Genomic DNA, 16,117 nt, shown 5'->3' with positions numbered 1-16,117 from the left:
GATCCCTCCCCTCTGCACTGGGGAGACACAGGGGGATGGATGCTGGGCGCCCAGTACAAGAGATGTGGGCATACTGGCACAGATCTAGCTAGAGGCCGTGACGATGAAGGGACTGGACTTCCCACGAGGAGAGGCTGAGGGAGCTGGAGCTGCTCAGTCTGGAGGAGAGAAGGCACGGGGATGTCACCCATGTCTATGAAGACCTGACAGGAAGGAGCGGAGGGAAGGAGCCAGCTTCTTCTGAGCAGCGAGTGCCCCATGAAGGGACGAGAGACAAGGAGAACAAAGCAAGAACATGAACCACCACTTAATCTTAAGAAAAACCTTTTTTCCTGTGAGGGTCATCAAAACCAGAGCCGGGTGCCCAGGCTGCTGTGGGGTCTGAATCTGTGGAGATGCCCCAAACCCACCTGGGCACAGCCCCGAGCAACCTGCTGGAGCTGGCCCTGCTGGGGCAGGGGAATGGACTGCACACCTCCAGAGGTGCCTCCAAGCTCTGTGATTCAGTGACTTGAAGGGAAGCTGCGCTCCTCTGTGCGACCAATGCAAGGCACTCAGCCCCCACCTAACAGCCACCAGTGTCCAGTGCATGCGTGACTGTTGGGTGACATTCATCCCAGCACAGGGGAGATGATCAACTCCTTGCAGGTGGTAAGGTCTAGGCACAGTGGAGCTGTTTTTCTCGAGTGGGCCCAGTGCAACCTTGTGCACGTCCTGGGCACATGGGCTCAGCCCCCAGCTTTCTTCCCCCTCCACCAGCTTGCAAGGCTGGTGGGCACCATCCTCTGCAGGAGACACAGCTCCAGCCCCGAGCCACCAGCCGGGCAGTGGGCCCTGCAACCCCAGCCTGGCCCATGATCATGACCTATGTTTTGAGTTTGGGGCAGAACACCAGGCACAGGGTCTGAGCTTCAGCAGGTCATGATAATGCTGCATGGCTCCAGGCACAGAGGAACCGTCTCCTATCTAGGTAACCCACATCCCTGATGGCAAGAAAGGAAGGCAGGGAGGCAGCAGCAGGCAAAGTGGGCAGACAGGAGCTGGGAGCACACAGGATCGCAGCCTGACAAGTGAAACGGGGCTGGGACCAGGGGGGAGGTGAGGTTCCTCCAGCCCCAACCTTGTATAGAATGGCAAAAGAGCAATCCACCCAGCCAACGTGACCTGCACGTCTCTCTCAAGCTCTCCCGCCACCGATGGCTCCAGCAGCTTTTCCCAGTCTCCTCACGCTGCTCCTCACTAGAAGTGCAAGCAGAAAGTCTCCCTGGGAAATACTGAGGGACAGGAGCCAGTCCTGGCTGTCCGGAGGGCTGAAGGATACTCTGCCTCAAGGTGTGATGACCTGCTGGTGTGGGAAGGGGCGTGTTCTTCCAAACCATGCTCCTGGGCAGCTCGGCTCCCTCCCAGCAGGAGATGAGGGTGGTCCCTCCCCTGGTACCACCCTGCCCTTCCCTCCGTCAGGCTTGGGGACCCATTGCTTTCTCCTCTCCTGCCTCAGCCCTTCCCAAGGCTAATCCTGACACACCTTCTGCTGTCCCCACCCCAGACTCTGCCAGCTCCGGGGTCAGGCCCCCCACGAGGGGCTGGAAACCCAGGGAGTCACTCCTGCTGTAAGGGGGTACAACCCAGACCCGGAGGAAGGAGCAAGCCGAGCCATGAACACATGACCACGCAAGCAGCTGCGCTCCCCAACGTGTTTAATTCTCACATACACACGTGGACAAACCCCCTCGCTACCTGGGAGGCCAGGGCAGAGCACCCACTGGCTTCACCGAGGCTTTGCTGCGCTGTGCTGAGGAGGTGGGCATCACCCACGGCGTGTGGGAAGTCCGGTGACAGTGGAGAACAGGCGAGTTCAACACAAAGAAAAAACAGGAGAGCCCAGAGTGCTGCTGAGCACAGGGAGCCTGCTGCCCCCGCCCTGATGCCGGATCTGGCCTCACCAGCTCCAGGCTGGCGCCAATGCCGCTGCCCAGCTAGAGCGAGTCAGTAGCCTTCATCTGCCCAGGTGATCTCGTAGTCCGGATACTTGGCTTTCAGCTTCTCTGTAGTCACGGAGTGGTCCGCTCGCCCAAAGCCCTGGCAGAGGAGAGAGGGTCCCAAAGTAGAGCCCACGGTTACCTCCCACGGGAGAGCTCGGCGAAGCCCTGGGGTGGCTCACCACAACCAGAAGCTCTGGCAGCAGCCCCCGGCTGCGGAAGACGCCGCTGAGCCCGTGTCTGTGAAAGACGGATCAGCTCCGATCGCACAGACCACGGGCAGCTCAGCCTGGCTCCAGCTGCCAGACAGCACGGCACCCAGGCCGGGGGCCGGTGCCACGCCAGAGCTGGCAAAACCTGCACCGGCATCACCGATACGGTCCTCGGGGCACTCTGGGGGACCCGAGGGGACGTGGGCAGCCCCAGCTCTGCCCTCCTGCTCCCGGTTCGGCCACGAGCAGCGGGACCCGCCGTCGGGAGGGAGAAGCCGCGTCCACGGGTGGGTGTGCCCTCCCCTCCCCGCCGCCCCCCCGCCGCCCCGCTTACCACCGAGTACCCGTAGACGTGGATCTTCCTCTCCTCGGGGCGGTGGGAGAGCCGGCCGCCCCCCAGGCACTCGCAGCCCAGGCCCTGCTGCGCCAGTTCCCGCGCCGTCTGCTCGTAGATGTCGGCTGCGGGGGGAGGGAGCCGTGGGGCGGCGGGGAAGGCGACCGGAGGGGCCGTGCCCGAGCACCGGGAACCCCCGCCTGAGCCACCGCCCACGGACGGCCCCCCACCCCGGGGCAGCCCCTCGCCGGCTGCCGGGGCCCGTGGAGGGGACCGCTTCCCTCCGTACCCCCGGGCCCACAGGTGGGCGGGACGGAGCCCCATGCGCAGCCCCACCGGCGATCCCGCCGCCGCCATCCCCCCCAGCCCCGAGCCCGGCCGGCGGTGCCGGTGCCCCGCGCCCCTCACCGTGGTACTCGGCCCAGCCGTGGCCGCGCACGACGTCCTTCCCGGGCCCGCCGGCCGCGCGCACGCGCACCAGCACGTACTTGAAGACGCCGCCGCCGTCGATCTCCACGTCCGCCACCCGCGACAGCACCTCCGCCGCCGCCGCCGCCATCGCGCCCACCCCGCCGCCGCGCCGCGCCCCTTCCGCCCCAACGGCCAACCACCGCCCGAGGGCGCCCGGCTCCGCCCCGAGGCCCCGCCCACAACCGGGAGAGGCGGAGCCCTGCCCGCGGCGGGGGGTGGTCCCGGCACGCCGGGCCGGGGGCTGCTGGCGGCGGCGGCAGAGCGTGGGGAGGAGGGGGGGGGGCACCGGGACCTTCTGCCGCGGCCTCGCACCGGGGCGCCGAGGCCCGCCGATGGTGGAAGGGGCGGCGGGAAGAGGGGCCCTGGCTGGGGAGCTGGGCCGCGGGTAGCCTGCCTGCGGGCGGGTGGGCGGGCAGGTAGCGCGCGGGGCGCCGAGCAGGGCGGCCGGTGAGCCCGGGGCCGGGCAGGGCCGTGAGGCAGCCCCGGGTGAGCGGTGGGGCGGCTGAGCGCTGCGGTGTTGCCGGTGTTGCCGGTGTTGCCGGTGTTGCCGGTGTTGCCGGTGTTGCCGGTGTTGCCGGTGTTGCCGGTGTTGCCGTTGCCCCCGGCTCTGCCCCCCTTCCCCGACACCCCTTGGGCAGCCCCGAAGCCGCGGCCCTGCCGCCACGGCTCCCTGGCCCGCAGCACCCCTCGCCGCCAGCTTGGCGGGTCCCCCCGCTGCCGCTCTGCCACGGTTGGCCCCCCCCCCGCCCCCGCCGCGCACAGCCACCCCCGCCCGGCCCTGCCAGCCCCACTCGGGTCCTTCACCCCGAGCCCTGGCGATGTGGCTGGGCTCCCCGGCAGCACCGTGGCCGCCCACCGCCCTGCCCCGGCACCCCTGGGCCAGGCCTGGCTCCGCACCCGGCACTGCGCACAGCCGGGGCCGCAGCGTGGCCCTCTGCCAGCGTCAACGGGCAGGGACCCCCCGCAGTCCCTGCCCCCCTGCCGGGACTGTACCCTGTACCCAGAGACCTCACGGAGAGGGTCCCGGGGGGCACCCAAGGGTGCCTTACAGCCACCCTCATAGGCTCCCCGCTGCATCTAAAGATCATACGGTAACATGCTCAGGACACACAGACGCTATAGGAACAGAGACCTTGTGCAACCCAGCTCCCACCCGCGAACCGTATGGGGCCCCTGCTGCAGACTATAGAGCCGCCAGCAGCACCCATGGACTCGGTGCAGCCTCAGCGGCGCTGCGGTGGTCCACGGGACCCCAGGTGCTGGGGGGCACGGCCCGGAGGGCTGGGCAGGGCCCCGGGTGCAGGCAGGGTGCGTGGGCAGGCACAGGGGGCTCTGCGTGTGCAGGCAGCCAGGCCGTCCGGTGGGCAGAGGCTGGGGGGGGGGGGTGCCTGGCGTGCCCCCGCCCTAGCCAGGCACTGCTCACCCTGAGAGGGCTCTGTGGGGTCTTACCAGGATGCTGGCTGGGACCTGTGCCCCACAGCAAACCTCGTCCTGTGCTCCCATCGCTTCACGGCCTCCCCCAGCCCGGCCCGCCCACTGCTCTGGCTACAGCCCCCCCCCAGCCAACGCCGGCCGCCCGCAGCCCATCGCAGCCTCCTCCCCTCGGTGCCACATCCGAGAGGGGGTCCCCGTCCCACCGTGCGGACAGGGCAACACCTATCTACAAAGGGGGGTGACCCGGGGGTGCCGGGGGAGGGGTCCCCACCCCACGTTCACATGATGTCATCCAGGAGGTTGGGGCTGGCCACCCAGTCGAGGGTGCGGGGCTCGGAGGCTGCCATGATCATGCACATGAACTGTTTGCCTGTCCTCTTGTCGATGGGGTAGATGGTGGTAGGGGTGAAGCGCTTGTTGCTCTCCACAAAGTCGCAGAGCTGCTCGTAGACTGCGGGGAACTCATGCCGCAGGAAGACGCCACGGATGCGCAGCTCCCGCTGGATGTTGATGAAGCAGACCTCCCGCGCCTTGCGGCCCTCCTCCCCCTCCTTGTCGATGTCCGCCGTGCCGGGTGGGGGTGTCAGGATCAACGTCTCCATGTCCCGCTCCTTCTTCAGGATTTTCTTCTCGGGGCTGGAGGAGGCTAAGGCCACCTTGGCGTATTTCCTGACCGTCGGCACCTGCATCTTCGGCGACGGCCTCTCTGGCACTTTTTGGGTGACAGCCACGGTTACATTCAGGAGGAAACATTCGTCGGGGTCATACTGGTTGCCCGTCTCCCGCAGCTCCCGCGCGTACTCCCCCAGGTTGTCTGAGTAGCTCTCCAGCTCCCGCAGGGACAGGTAGGTGGGGGACATCAGCAGGCTCTCCAGCCCAAACTGGAGGAAGTTCTCGGCCGAGCCGGCGTTCGGGAAGCCCAGGAAGAGGACGCCACGGCCACGGGAGAGGTAGCCCACCTTGGCAATGCGTGAGAAGGCCTTGTGCACCTCGGTGTTCTCCCGGCAGAACTGCAGGACGTGGCGGCAGATGCTGCCCACGCGCCCGTAGACGCAGCTCTCCTTGTGTGTGTCCCAGTCCTCGCGGCGGCAGTGCCGGGAGCAGTAGTAGGTATAGCAACTGTGGCACGACTTGAAGTAGAGGCAGGCGTTGAACATGGTCTCCGTCCGCCGGCACTTGGCGTTGGAGCACATCATCATGTCGTCCTCCTCCGCGCTCAGGTCGGGCGAGCAGTTCTCTGGTGACTTCTCAAAGGGACCGACAGACAGTGGGGCAGGCTGGGGGCGCGGGGCGCTGGCGTGGGAGCTGGGACCCGGCTGCTCCTTCGTGGGTCGGGGTCCCTCAGGCACGCCAGGGGGGACCCTCCTGCCCTCACCCCGCCGGGGGGGCCCCGGGGCGCTGCTGCTCAGAAGCTGCTTGAGTTGCTCAGCGAGGCTGTCCCTGTCCCCGGCACAATGGCCTGGTGCCGGCTTGTAGTCGATGACGAGGTCAGTGATGAGCTCATCCAGCTGCTCCAGGCTGCGCTGGCGCCCCGAGCTGCTCTCCCTGGGGACGGGCTGTGGGGTGCAGGGCACGGCGTAGGGACCGCGCTCCCGCCCCCCATCCAGCACGTCCCAGCTGGCCGAGCGCCTCTCGCTCCTGCCCAGCCCATCAGCACGGATGTCATTGTCAGTGATGGTGATCTCCGGTGTGACGTACCAGGAGCGGCCTGGAGGGCCTCGGCCACCATCGGCGTGCACCCTCTCAAGGATGGAGCTCTCCGAGAGGGACAGGGCAGCGTAGCGCTTGGGTGAGCTCGACAGGTTGATCACCACTGGCTGCCGGCGCTCCTCAGGGGATAAGGCACGGTGCTGCTCCTGGGCGAGCAGGTTCTCATAGCTGCGCCCGCGCTGCAGGACCTCCTCCCTGCGTGCCGCCGGCGCCAGGATGTTATCCCAGGATTTGGAGTAGTGCTGGCTTTCCCGGCCAAGCCGCGGTGGGGTTACGCCATAGCTGGCATGCCAGGAGGAGACCATGGCCTCACGCCCAGGTGGTTGTGGGGCGAAGCGCGACACTTGCAAGGTCTGGTAGGGCAGCGCACTCCGCTCAGGGCAGTACCAGTCGCCGAAGTGCAAGGGCTGGGCACTGCGGGGCGGAGGGCACGTCCGCGACAGCATCTCCCGCTCCCGGTACTTCCCGTAGTCCTCGGCGTAGAAGACCCGGGAAGAGGAGCCGAGGGCCGGGTACGTCCGGGCGTCCTCGGCATAGAGGGTTTTGACAGGGGTGCCGCGAGGGGCATAAAAGCGGGGCTCGTCCCCGTAGAAGGCACGGGCAGGCGCCTCCTGCACCGGGTAGCCCCGCGCCTCCTCCACGTACACCGTCCGGGGTGGCACTGTGTGGATGGCGGTTTTGGCCGGGTCCTCAGCGTAAAAGTGCTGGGGGATGGCGTGGCGGCCGGGGTAGGGGTAGCTGGCGTAGCTGGAGCTGCGGAGGGGCATGGCAGGGCTGGGGCACCGCGCCGGCTCCTCTGCATAGAAGAACTTGGCGGGGACACCGGGGGCCGAGAAGGTCATGCAGCCCCTCTCGGGGTACTCCCTGAAGTCCCGCGAGGCCGGCACCGGCACCGTCTGGTATGCCAGCGCCCGGGGGTCCGCCTCGTAGTACTCGCTGGGGTAGGGAAGGAACTGGGGGTCCCCGCTGTAGGAGTCGCTGGGGGTGGGCGTGCGGGACGCGGATGCCTGCCTGCTCCCCGGCACCGCCAGGCTGCGGGCAGCCCCAGGTGCACGGGGCCAGCGTGGCGGTTCCTGGCGGTTCTGGGCTGCCCGCAGGCTGCGCGCGGCATGCACCAGCACCGCCTCGTCCGGCTTGATGTCCACCCGGCACTTGACGTGGGGGCTGGCGCCCACCTTGGCGCCCGGCCCCTCCTCGAAGCAGTTGCTGCCCAGGCAGAGCGGGGAGATGCGGCTGACGCTGCTGCGCTGCGGCTGCAGCTTGATGGGGTGCACCTCGTTAGCCAGCGCCCGCAGGGGAACCTGGCTCTCGCGGCGCGGCGAGGGCTCGGGGCGGGAGGGCTCCCGGGCCACCCGCAGCGCCTCCCGCCCACGCCGGGCCGGCGGCGGTGACGCCGAGACGCTGATCGGCACGGGGGTGAAGGTGGACTTCACCCGCGGCGCGCTCTTCGAGCGGGCACGTCGCTTCGGCTCGCTCCTCGGCGGTGGGGCTCTGCCGGTGTAAGGGTCCGGCTTTGGCGGCGCCCGCCTGCCCGGCAGCCCTGGCGTGGGCTCGGGGGTGCCGGGGCGCGGGCAAGGGCGCTCCATGGCCGGGGGGGTACCCAGCTGCTCGTCCAGCGACTCGAGGAAGTCGAAGCTCCTGCAATGGCGCTTGTTGAAGGGCTGCGGCTCGTGGGTCAGGGACGAGGACATGGAGGCGTCACATTGTGCCAAGGGCTGGCAGACAATCGAATCCCCGGGGGCTGCGGTGGCCACTTTTATGTCTTGGTACACCGTAGACACCAGGATGTCAGGTGGGTCTGTTCGTGTCATCTTAAAAGCGACTCTTCTCCCGCCAGCTCCCCTTCAGATGGCCTCAGAGGAAGGCAGCCGGCCCTGCAAGAGAACAGATAGGCGCCTAAATCCCGGCGGAGACTTCGGGGAGCCGCAATGGCACTGGATAAATCCCCACAGCTCCTGGCTTGAAGCAGGGGTTTGGCCACCTCTTCAGAAATGAGGGCTCGGGGGCATCCCAGCCTCTGCTGCTGCTGTTAATAATCGGATCCCAACTGGGGGAAGAAGCTGGAAAGACTCCAAATCTGGGATGCAAATAACGGAGAGGATGGCAGGACACCCATGGGTGCACTGGGCACTGCAGGGCAGCTGGGAGGGGTGCCAGCTCACTGCAGGGAGACGAGGCCACTGACCACCATGCCCCTGTTCCTCAGGTGCAGGACACAGGGACCCTCTTGCAGCATTGTGGGAAACAGTAGCTCTGAACAGGGCTGGGGGGGGGTTCAACACTAGGGTTTTCCATGGTGGATGGAGACAATGTGCCCGGCCCTCCGCTGCGAGCATCTGAGTGGCTGTGGGTCTCCTGGGACCACGTGCACCCACGTCCCAGTGCACGCTGTGCCCAGCACCAGCACTGTAGGCAGCACGGGCAGGAGCATCACCCAGGGATGGGTACCAGCAGCCTCCACCATGGCACCTGGGAAGCCCACACAGCTCTGGGGCTCTGGCAGGGCAGGAGCCGTACTGCCTCCCTGTGGCAGCTGCACCCACCATGGCCCATGAACACCCCTGTGGGGTGCCAACAGTCCTGGCTGCTTGCAGCCGCATCGCTCCCTGGGGCTCCTCCAGACTGGCACAGGCAGCACCGGGGGCTGGCAGAGGGGTACTATGGCGGGTGCCCCAACCCTGTGTGCCAGCAGTGATTCCTCTATTGCTTCCCACAGCTCTGAGCAGGATAGACCGGGGCCCATCTGCAATAACCCCGTGCTGGAGGGGCTGTGCTGGCTCACCGCCCACCAGCTTTGTCCTCTCCCATGTCCTGCAGCCACAACACATCTCCCAGGCTGGAGAGCGAGTGGGATGGCAGCTGCAGCTCCCAAGGGACACGAGGTCTGGCACCCACCGTGCACCCCACCTGCTCCGGGACGACGCTGCATGGGTGGCCGGGGTGGGCAGAGTCCCCAGCCACATGCGTGACACTGCTGTGTGACAAGGGGGTGTCATCAGCACAAGCCCCCCAGAGAGACTGGGGGAGCAGATGAGGTGGTTTGCCCGCAGGACCTGGTGGATTGTGGCACTGATCTCCACCAACAGCCCATTGAGAGCCAGCTGCAGGTTACCATCGGCACCAAGTGGCTGTACAACGGGCTTTGCCCACGGCAGCGACACCCGGCCAGCTTTAAAATTCATCACATTCTATAAGGGTTTGTGTTTTTGGCCACCTGGCCAAGGGGCCCAGGAGCGCAGGTGGGCACCAGCTGCTCCATAATACACTAAAGGTGTATGGCAAAGGCCAGCAAAAGGCATTTGGCTTTAAACAGCAGGAGAGGACCACAGGGAAGGTATTTCTGGGAGGAAAGGAATAGACTTTATTTGGCAAGCAGACTTGGGTCCCCCCTTGTTACCTGGGTAAAGCCCTGGCTCACCCTGAAGCCGGGGTGGGGGACGGATGCTGGAGCTGAGGTGAAGCCAATGGGGTTGGGGTGTCTGTCCCTGGAGTGGGCTGGGGAGAGCTTGGTGCCAGGAGATGGGGATCCCAGTGTCTCCGGGGCTGGGGGAACAGGTTTGCCCTCGTAGCAGTGGCTCAGCATCAGCCCCGCTGCATTACAATGCTTGGGAGCTGGGCCAGATCCGGGAAGGCAGCACCCCACGGTGCAGTGATGCCAACAGCAGCGTTGGGAAGCCCATCGCCATGGTGTCAGGGCGGCTGGTGGGCAGGGAATTGCAGCCCAGGGTCCTACCTGGTCCGGCAGCAGCAGGGAGGGGGTGGGTGGGCTGAACTGGCCCAGGGCCCCACGGTGGCTCCATCCTAGCACTGCAAAATAAAAAAGGCATGTGAGGGTCCCAGGAAAGCCCTGGCCATGGCAGAGGGGTGGCTGCTGGGGCCATGGGGTGCCTTGGTGGGGAGATCGAGCACCCTGAGAGACCCCTGCAGCCACAGCCCTGCTGAGCCAAACCAAATCATAGCCCAGCGAGGCCACCATGTGCACCCCTGGGGACGTGGGCACTGCATCCCATGGGCACTGGCATGTCCCCCCACCCACCACAGCAGCACCCCACTGCCTGCAGAGCCGCTTGAGGCCATGGCAGTGCAGGGACCCGGGGACAGCTCGGTGCTGGCATCCCCAGCACCGCCCGGGGTTGCCATGGTTTCTCCGAATTATTCCTCCTCTGCGAGGAGGACAGCGTGGGTGCGTGGGGAGGCTGCTGGGGCGGCGGCGCTGCAGGGGGCCGGGGGGAGCCAGGGCTTTGCGGCACCGCAGGGAGAGCAGAGTGCCCGCAAAGCCATGGGCATCCTCTGTCCATTGGGGGGGCAGACCTGGGGTGGCCCCACCAACACTGCTGGTGCCCAGTGCCACCACGCTCCCACACCCCACCTGTCCCCGACACTGAGTCCCCTCCACAGGGAGAGGATTTGGCATCACCTCTGCTCTTTGACCCCCGCGGCTGGTGGGCACCAGATGCCCCGCTTCACCCCCAGACCTGCCTGCTTTTGGCAGGCACCAGTCTCCCTGCCCAGGGTCTCCACGCTGTGTCACCCTGGGGATGCTGACACCGGCTGGCAGCGCTTTCAGGGCTGCTGATGTCCACTGAGGTCCCCGCACTGGAGCCACCCCCCCGGGGGCAGAAGGCCCCTGGGGACACAGCCAGCCCCATGCCCATATCTCCAGCCTGGGGAGGGCCCAGGCGGTTTGTTGCAGAGCCCCCCGTGCCCACACTGCTGGGCAGGACACAAAGACACACCTGTGCCCGCCCTGTCCCCAGCACAGCAGCTCCGCTCCAGCACACCCAAAGCATTGCCGAGGGGCACCCGGTGGGACACCCCCCCCCCCATGCCAGCCCACAGCTTCACCTGTCACTGCTGTGGAGGCCGGTGCCACCCACACGCCTCCACCCTGCTCAGCACCCAGCCCTGCGCCCGCTGCTGCCTGTGGGCCCTACCTGCAGTCGGGGGCTGCCCTCGTTCCCTGCCCAGCACCCCACGCCGCCCAGCACGCTGCTCCCACCATGTCGCACGTGAGCACCCGGCCTCCCGCAGCTCTGGCCTGTGGGAGCAGCATGAGGGTGCTGGGAGCGGGAGCAACCCCGGGCTGCCGGAGGGGCCTGCGGGAGGCTGCCAGGAACTGGGTCGCTGCCTGCATGCAGCACGTGCGGGCTGTGCAGTGTCCTGCCAGTGCGCACCACACTGCCCAGGCACTGCAGCAGCCTGCCTGTGCGCTGCCTCCCTGCTGGCTGCCCCATGCCCACGGTGAGGGTGCTGCCTGCCTGCTCTGCACTGAGCGCTCTGCCAGGGCACTGCCTGCAGCCTGCCCTCACGCTGCCTGCACACGCTGCACTGAGCACTGCCAGGGCACTGCCCCTCAGCCCGCCCCCACTGCCTGCATGCTGCCAGTGTGCTGTGCACTGCCAGCGTGCTGCCCTCACGCTGCCTGCACGCTGCACAGAGCACACTACCAGGGTGCTGCCCCACGCACTGGCAGCTTGCTGCCCCCACACTGCCTGTGCATTGCCCCAAGCTGCCTGCACACACCGCCCTGCCAGTGTGCTGCCCCACAGCCTGCCCATGCTGCACTGAGCACCGCCAGGGCACTGCCAGCTTGCTGCCTGCCCCATGCGCACAGCAAGGGTGCTGCCTGCACACACTGCACTGAGCACACTGCCAGTGCACTGCCCCGTTCACGCTGCCTGGGCATTCTGCACATGCTGCCTGCACACGTCCCGCTGAGCAGACGGGCAGCGCGCTGCCCGCCTGAGTGTTGCCTGGGCACGCTGCACCGGGTACCCTGCCAGCACACTGCCTACACATGCAGCGCGCTGAGCATGCTGCCACTGCACCACCCCGGCAGCCCAAGCAGGCTGCCAGCGCACGCTGCGCTGCACTGAGCTCACTGCCAGCGTGCTGGCAGCACCCGCGCTGCCCTGAGCATGCCAGCGGTGCCCACATCTGGAAACACAGCCAGGGCAGCATCTCACGTGCACTGTGACCGCCGTGCTCGTGCAGACGACGCTGGAGGTACCGCCGGCGCACTGCCGCGGGTGCAGTGCCTGCGCACACGCTGCGCTGTGGGCACTGCCAGCCCACAGGCCCGCTGCACGCAGGCCTGCGCGCTCTGGGAGGGCGCTGACGGCCGGCGCTGCCTGTGCACACGCTGTCCGGGCACTGCCCGCAGCGAGGGAATCCACTGCTCCCGCCCCGGCCCCTGCCCCGTGTATGTGGCAAACAGACGCTTCCCCCTCTGTGCCAGCCCCAGAGCACCCCAACACACACAGTGACCTGTGCACCTACAGCGTTCCCCACCCATGCACGTCGCACTGCCCCTCTTACACACCCCCTGTGCCCCCCCCAGCCCTGAACCATGCAGCCCTGTGCCCCTGCCCATGCCTCCCAGCCCGTGAGCCCCTGGCACCCCCCACACTCCCCCCAGCATCTGCCCTGAGCCCCCCCCCCCCACTTCGTGTACACACGGCTGCACGGCCGCAGCCCCCCTGGGTGCCCCCTGGAGGGGCTCATCCTGCCAGGGGGACCAGTACCCCCAGCCCCAGCCCAGGAGCATACCCCCGGCGCTGGCATCCAGGTGAGGGCTGAGCAGCACACCAGGGGCAGCAAGGGACGCCCCGACCCCAGCCAGCCCCCAGCGCCCTTCTCTGCCGGCCAGGCCCTGGCACCCCACCCTGGAGGGGCCCCCGCAGACGGGCAAGGCCAGGGGACAGGGGGGCTGGGGTCACCCCGGGGCCGGGGGACCCCGGGTGGGTTTGCAGTGCCCGGACCCTGTGGGGGTGCGCGGGGCGGCCCCCGGGGAGGTGGCCGGGGGGAGCGGGGCTGCCCCGGGCGCTGCCGCCGCCGCGCACCGCAGACCCCAGGGCGGTGGCCCCGGGCACCCCCACGCTGCGCAGCGGCACCGGGAGGCACGGAGCGGCACCGGGCCCGCTGGGCCGCGCAGGGCGCTGAGCCTGCCCCGGGGCCGGCATCGCCGGGAACTGGGGCGAGGTGGACCGGCCCGGGCACTGCGGCGGGATGGGATGGGGAAGAGGTGGGATGGGGATGGGGGACACGGAGGGATGGGGTGCGATGACTCACTCGGCCGGGGAGGGCGGGATGGGGATGGCCCCGGGGGGGCTGGAGGGATGGGATGGGGACGGGCATATGGGGGAATGGGATGGGACGGGACGGGGTGGGATGGCCCGGGAGGGTCTCGGGGGGATGGGATGGGGATGTGGAACACGGAGGGGATGAGATGGGGGCTCGGGGGGGGGGGCATGGGGGGATGGGATGCGATGGTCGGGGGGGTCGCGGGGGGATGGCTCGGTCGGGGTCCCCCGGGAGTACGACAGGCCCCAGTCCCCTGCACGGGCCCCCCTTACCTGCTCCGCGCCCGCCGTCCCGGCGGCCCTCCCCGCCGCATCCCCGCCGCCTCCGCCGCGTTAGGCTCGAGCTGCCGCCGCCCCGGTGGCCATGGCCCGGCCCGGCTCCGCCCGATCCGGCCCGGCCCGGCCCGGTCGGGTGGGACACGGCCCGGCCCGGCTCGTTTACGGTTCGGTTCAGTTCGGCCCGACGCTCCGCCGCGGCCGCCCGGCTCCGCCGCCGCTTGTTTTCCCATAAATACAGCAGGCGGAGTTACCGGCCGGGGCCGGGACCGGGAGCCACCCACCGGCGCCGCCCCCGGTCCCCATCCCCATCCCCATCCCCATCCCCGGTCCCTGGGCCGGCTCTGCTCCCCTCGGCCCTGGCCCCCATCCCCACCCCCCGCAGCATCCCCCGCCCACTGCAGGACCCCCCCGGGCAGGGTCTGGGGGACCCCCGGCTCCATGCCTTGGGGGGATCCCCCAGCACCCCGGGTGTGGGCACCCGCGGGACCCCCGGTACCCCTGGACGAGGCACCGGCGTCTCCCGGAGAGGTGCCGGGGGGGGCTCAGCCCCACGTCCTGCGCCCCTGCGGGGAATCGAGCCCTTGTGCCAGCAGCCCCCCGGTGCCGCAGCCCCCTGGGCCCGTCCCCGCCAGCACCACTGCATCCCGCCTGACCTTGGCCCATCGCGGCGGCCCTGCCCGTCCGTGGCCAACCGGGCAGTGAAATCCCCCGATAAGCTCCTCCGTGGAGTGGCCTCATTTTCCCAGAGGCGCCGGGGCTTTCTCTGCCTGCGACGGCTGGAGCCCCGCGGGGGGATGCTCGGCGATGCAACGGGCAACGTGCTGAGACGGGCAAAGGCAGCGGCCGATGGCTCTTGGCACACACCGGCCCCGACGCTGGAGCTCTGCCTCAGTTTCCCCATCTCCCACCTCCTTGAGCCAGCCTCCGCTGCCCACAGTGCCAAAGGCACTGCTGGTGCAGCCAAGGGTCCTGTGGGAACCTGTGGGTGCCCCAGCAAGGGGCCTTGACACTGGGGACCCACTGGGAGCTCATGCGGCTCCAAGCCCAGAGCTGAGGTCTGCCGCCCTCTGTGTGTCTCTGCATGGGGGTGCGTGTACCGGGATTTGCTTGATTTCAAAATCCTCTGTAGCCGAGACCCTTCCCTCTGGGCGCTGCAGCCCCAGGAGCATCCTTCCATGGTCTCCTGTGTCTGCACCGGGCAGAGGAGTGCTGGGGTGAGCACAGGGTCTGCAGCACACTGGTGTTGCCGTGACTCCTGCAGGAACGCAGCCCCAGCTGATGCATTTTGCCCCCGTGTGCCCCCTGTGCTCCCAGGTATGCTGTGGGCACAGCTGAGCCTGCTGGGGCCAGCAGCATGCACCCTGCCTGGGACAGGGCTGAGCCCCAGGAACTCCTTGCACAGATGAGAGGGATGCAGTAGCTGGGTGGGGGGAGCAGGGTCAGCTTGTCCCTGCTGCACAGACAGGGCAGAGCCACCCCCCAGGACCCTGGGGCCATGCTCAGCCAGGCCCTGCTGTCCCCCCCAGTGCTTCCATTTTCCTCCCTGCAGGATGCAGTGCTCCGACTGCCAGTTCAGCCACTCCAGCTGCCCCCGGCTTCCTGCCCCTGCGGCCCCCACCATGCTGCTCCATCTGCTCCCCGCCTGCTGCCGGCCCCGTGCCAGCCAGCCCCGCACCGGAGCTGAGCACCAGTAAGGCTCATGATGTGATGCACGCAGGAGCGTGGTTCAGGCCAGCTCGCTGCCCAGGGGGATGCTGGGGCTCAGCATCCCCCATGGGTGCAGTCACCCAAATGATGCAGGAGCCCAAATCTTATGGGAATGCATGGAGTCCCGCTGTGGAGGATGCTGCTGCCAGGTTGGCACAGAGATGCCTGCCCTGAGGGCATCCCCTGCGGTGCCACCCTCTGTCCCTGCAGCTGTGGCGCTGGGTGACACCTCCATAGATCGAGGTCACCTGTCCAGAGCTCTGCACTTTGGGGTGGCCACAGGGCCACAGGGCTGCCCAAGAGCAGGGGACGAGTGGGTTGGACCATGTCCCACGAGCCCTGTGGCGAGGGGTGGCGGGACCATCTGCTCCCTCTGTGTGGCTGCTATTTTAGGCTGGAAAGTGCTGAGGGATCCAACCGGACAATGGGCACGTCTCCACACCACCGGAGATGGCAGCGCCATGGCATGTGCTGAGGTCATTGGGGCTGTGGACACCTCCTCCCCCTCCTCCTCCTCTTCCTTCTCCTCCTCGAGCCAGGGGCAGCCTAGGGGAGAGAAGGGGAAGATCCCACAGGAGAAGGATGGAGCCGAAGGCTGTGGCTGTGCTGGCTGTTCAGGGCTTGCTGGGAGCCAGGCAGAGGGGCTCTGGCAGCGGCTGACACCTTCCCCTGAGCACCGGGCACGCTGCTGCTTTGGCTGCGACACCCCCAGGCACCCAGTCTGGGGCACCCGGGGAGGGGGGGCAGCCCCAGCCCAACCCCCTGGGCACTGAGAAGTCCTGGGGTGGCCCTCGGGCAGGGGTGGGGGGCTCCCCCCTGGCTTTGTGTCTGCTGCCCACAGGGGTGGCAGCCCCTTGGACCGAAGGGACCCCCTTGGCACAGCCCCCGGCAGCAGCCCCAGGTGGGCAG

At 68.2% G+C, this 16,117-nt stretch overlaps 2 protein-coding genes across 5 annotated transcripts; both read right to left on the bottom strand.

Annotated features, from left to right (window-relative positions):
- Window positions 1–1,680: 1,680 nt before the first annotated feature.
- Window positions 1,681–3,217, bottom strand: PHPT1 (phosphohistidine phosphatase 1). Of its 2 annotated transcripts, none has more exons than XM_052815076.1 (3): window positions 3,014–3,217; window positions 2,526–2,650; window positions 1,681–2,079 (listed from the first exon to the last, which is right to left on the bottom strand). In XM_052815076.1, exons 1-3 carry the CDS (start codon window positions 3,082–3,084, stop codon window positions 1,997–1,999), a joined length of 279 nt encoding a protein of 92 aa, XP_052671036.1. In that variant the 5' UTR covers window positions 3,085–3,217; the 3' UTR covers window positions 1,681–1,996. The 2 variants fall into 2 exon arrangements, with proteins under 2 accessions (XP_052671036.1, XP_052671035.1); XM_052815075.1 differs by having other exon boundaries at window positions 2,934–3,132.
- Window positions 3,218–3,740: 523 nt separating this feature from the next.
- On the bottom strand, window positions 3,741–14,175 carry AJM1 (apical junction component 1 homolog). Of its 3 annotated transcripts, none has more exons than XM_052815028.1 (3): window positions 14,155–14,175; window positions 9,874–9,947; window positions 3,741–8,014 (listed from the first exon to the last, which is right to left on the bottom strand). In XM_052815028.1, exon 3 carries the CDS (start codon window positions 7,949–7,951, stop codon window positions 4,709–4,711), a length of 3,243 nt encoding a protein of 1,080 aa, XP_052670988.1. In that variant the 5' UTR covers window positions 7,952–8,014; window positions 9,874–9,947; window positions 14,155–14,175; the 3' UTR covers window positions 3,741–4,708. The 3 variants fall into 3 exon arrangements, with proteins under 3 accessions (XP_052670988.1, XP_052670987.1, XP_052670989.1); XM_052815027.1 differs by lacking the exon at window positions 14,155–14,175 and adding an exon at window positions 13,496–13,801; XM_052815029.1 differs by lacking the exon at window positions 14,155–14,175 and adding an exon at window positions 12,690–13,125.
- Window positions 14,176–16,117: the final 1,942 nt, after the last annotated feature.

This window comes from Harpia harpyja, chromosome 19 (genome assembly GCF_026419915.1).
Source record: "Harpia harpyja isolate bHarHar1 chromosome 19, bHarHar1 primary haplotype, whole genome shotgun sequence".
Lineage (NCBI taxonomy): Eukaryota > Metazoa > Chordata > Aves > Accipitriformes > Accipitridae > Harpia > Harpia harpyja.
This window is presented reverse-complemented; position numbering and strand designations above follow the sequence as displayed.

Bases quoted from the DNA above. Each gene is read 5' to 3' on its own strand.
- PHPT1 (XM_052815075.1), bottom strand. From the start codon at position 3,084: ATGGCGGCGGCGGCGGCGGAGGTGCTGTCGCGGGTGGCGGACGTGGAG. The intron at 2,651-2,933 runs GTGAGGGGCGCG...CTCCCCCCGCAG, and splicing joins CGGCTGGGCCGAGTACCACG to CCGACATCTACGAGCAGACG. The intron at 2,080-2,525 runs GTAAGCGGGGCG...CTCCTCTGCCAG, and splicing joins ACGTCTACGGGTACTCGGTG to GGCTTTGGGCGAGCGGACCA.
- AJM1 (XM_052815028.1), bottom strand. From the start codon at position 7,951: ATGACACGAACAGACCCACCTGACATCCTGGTGTCTACGGTGTACCAA.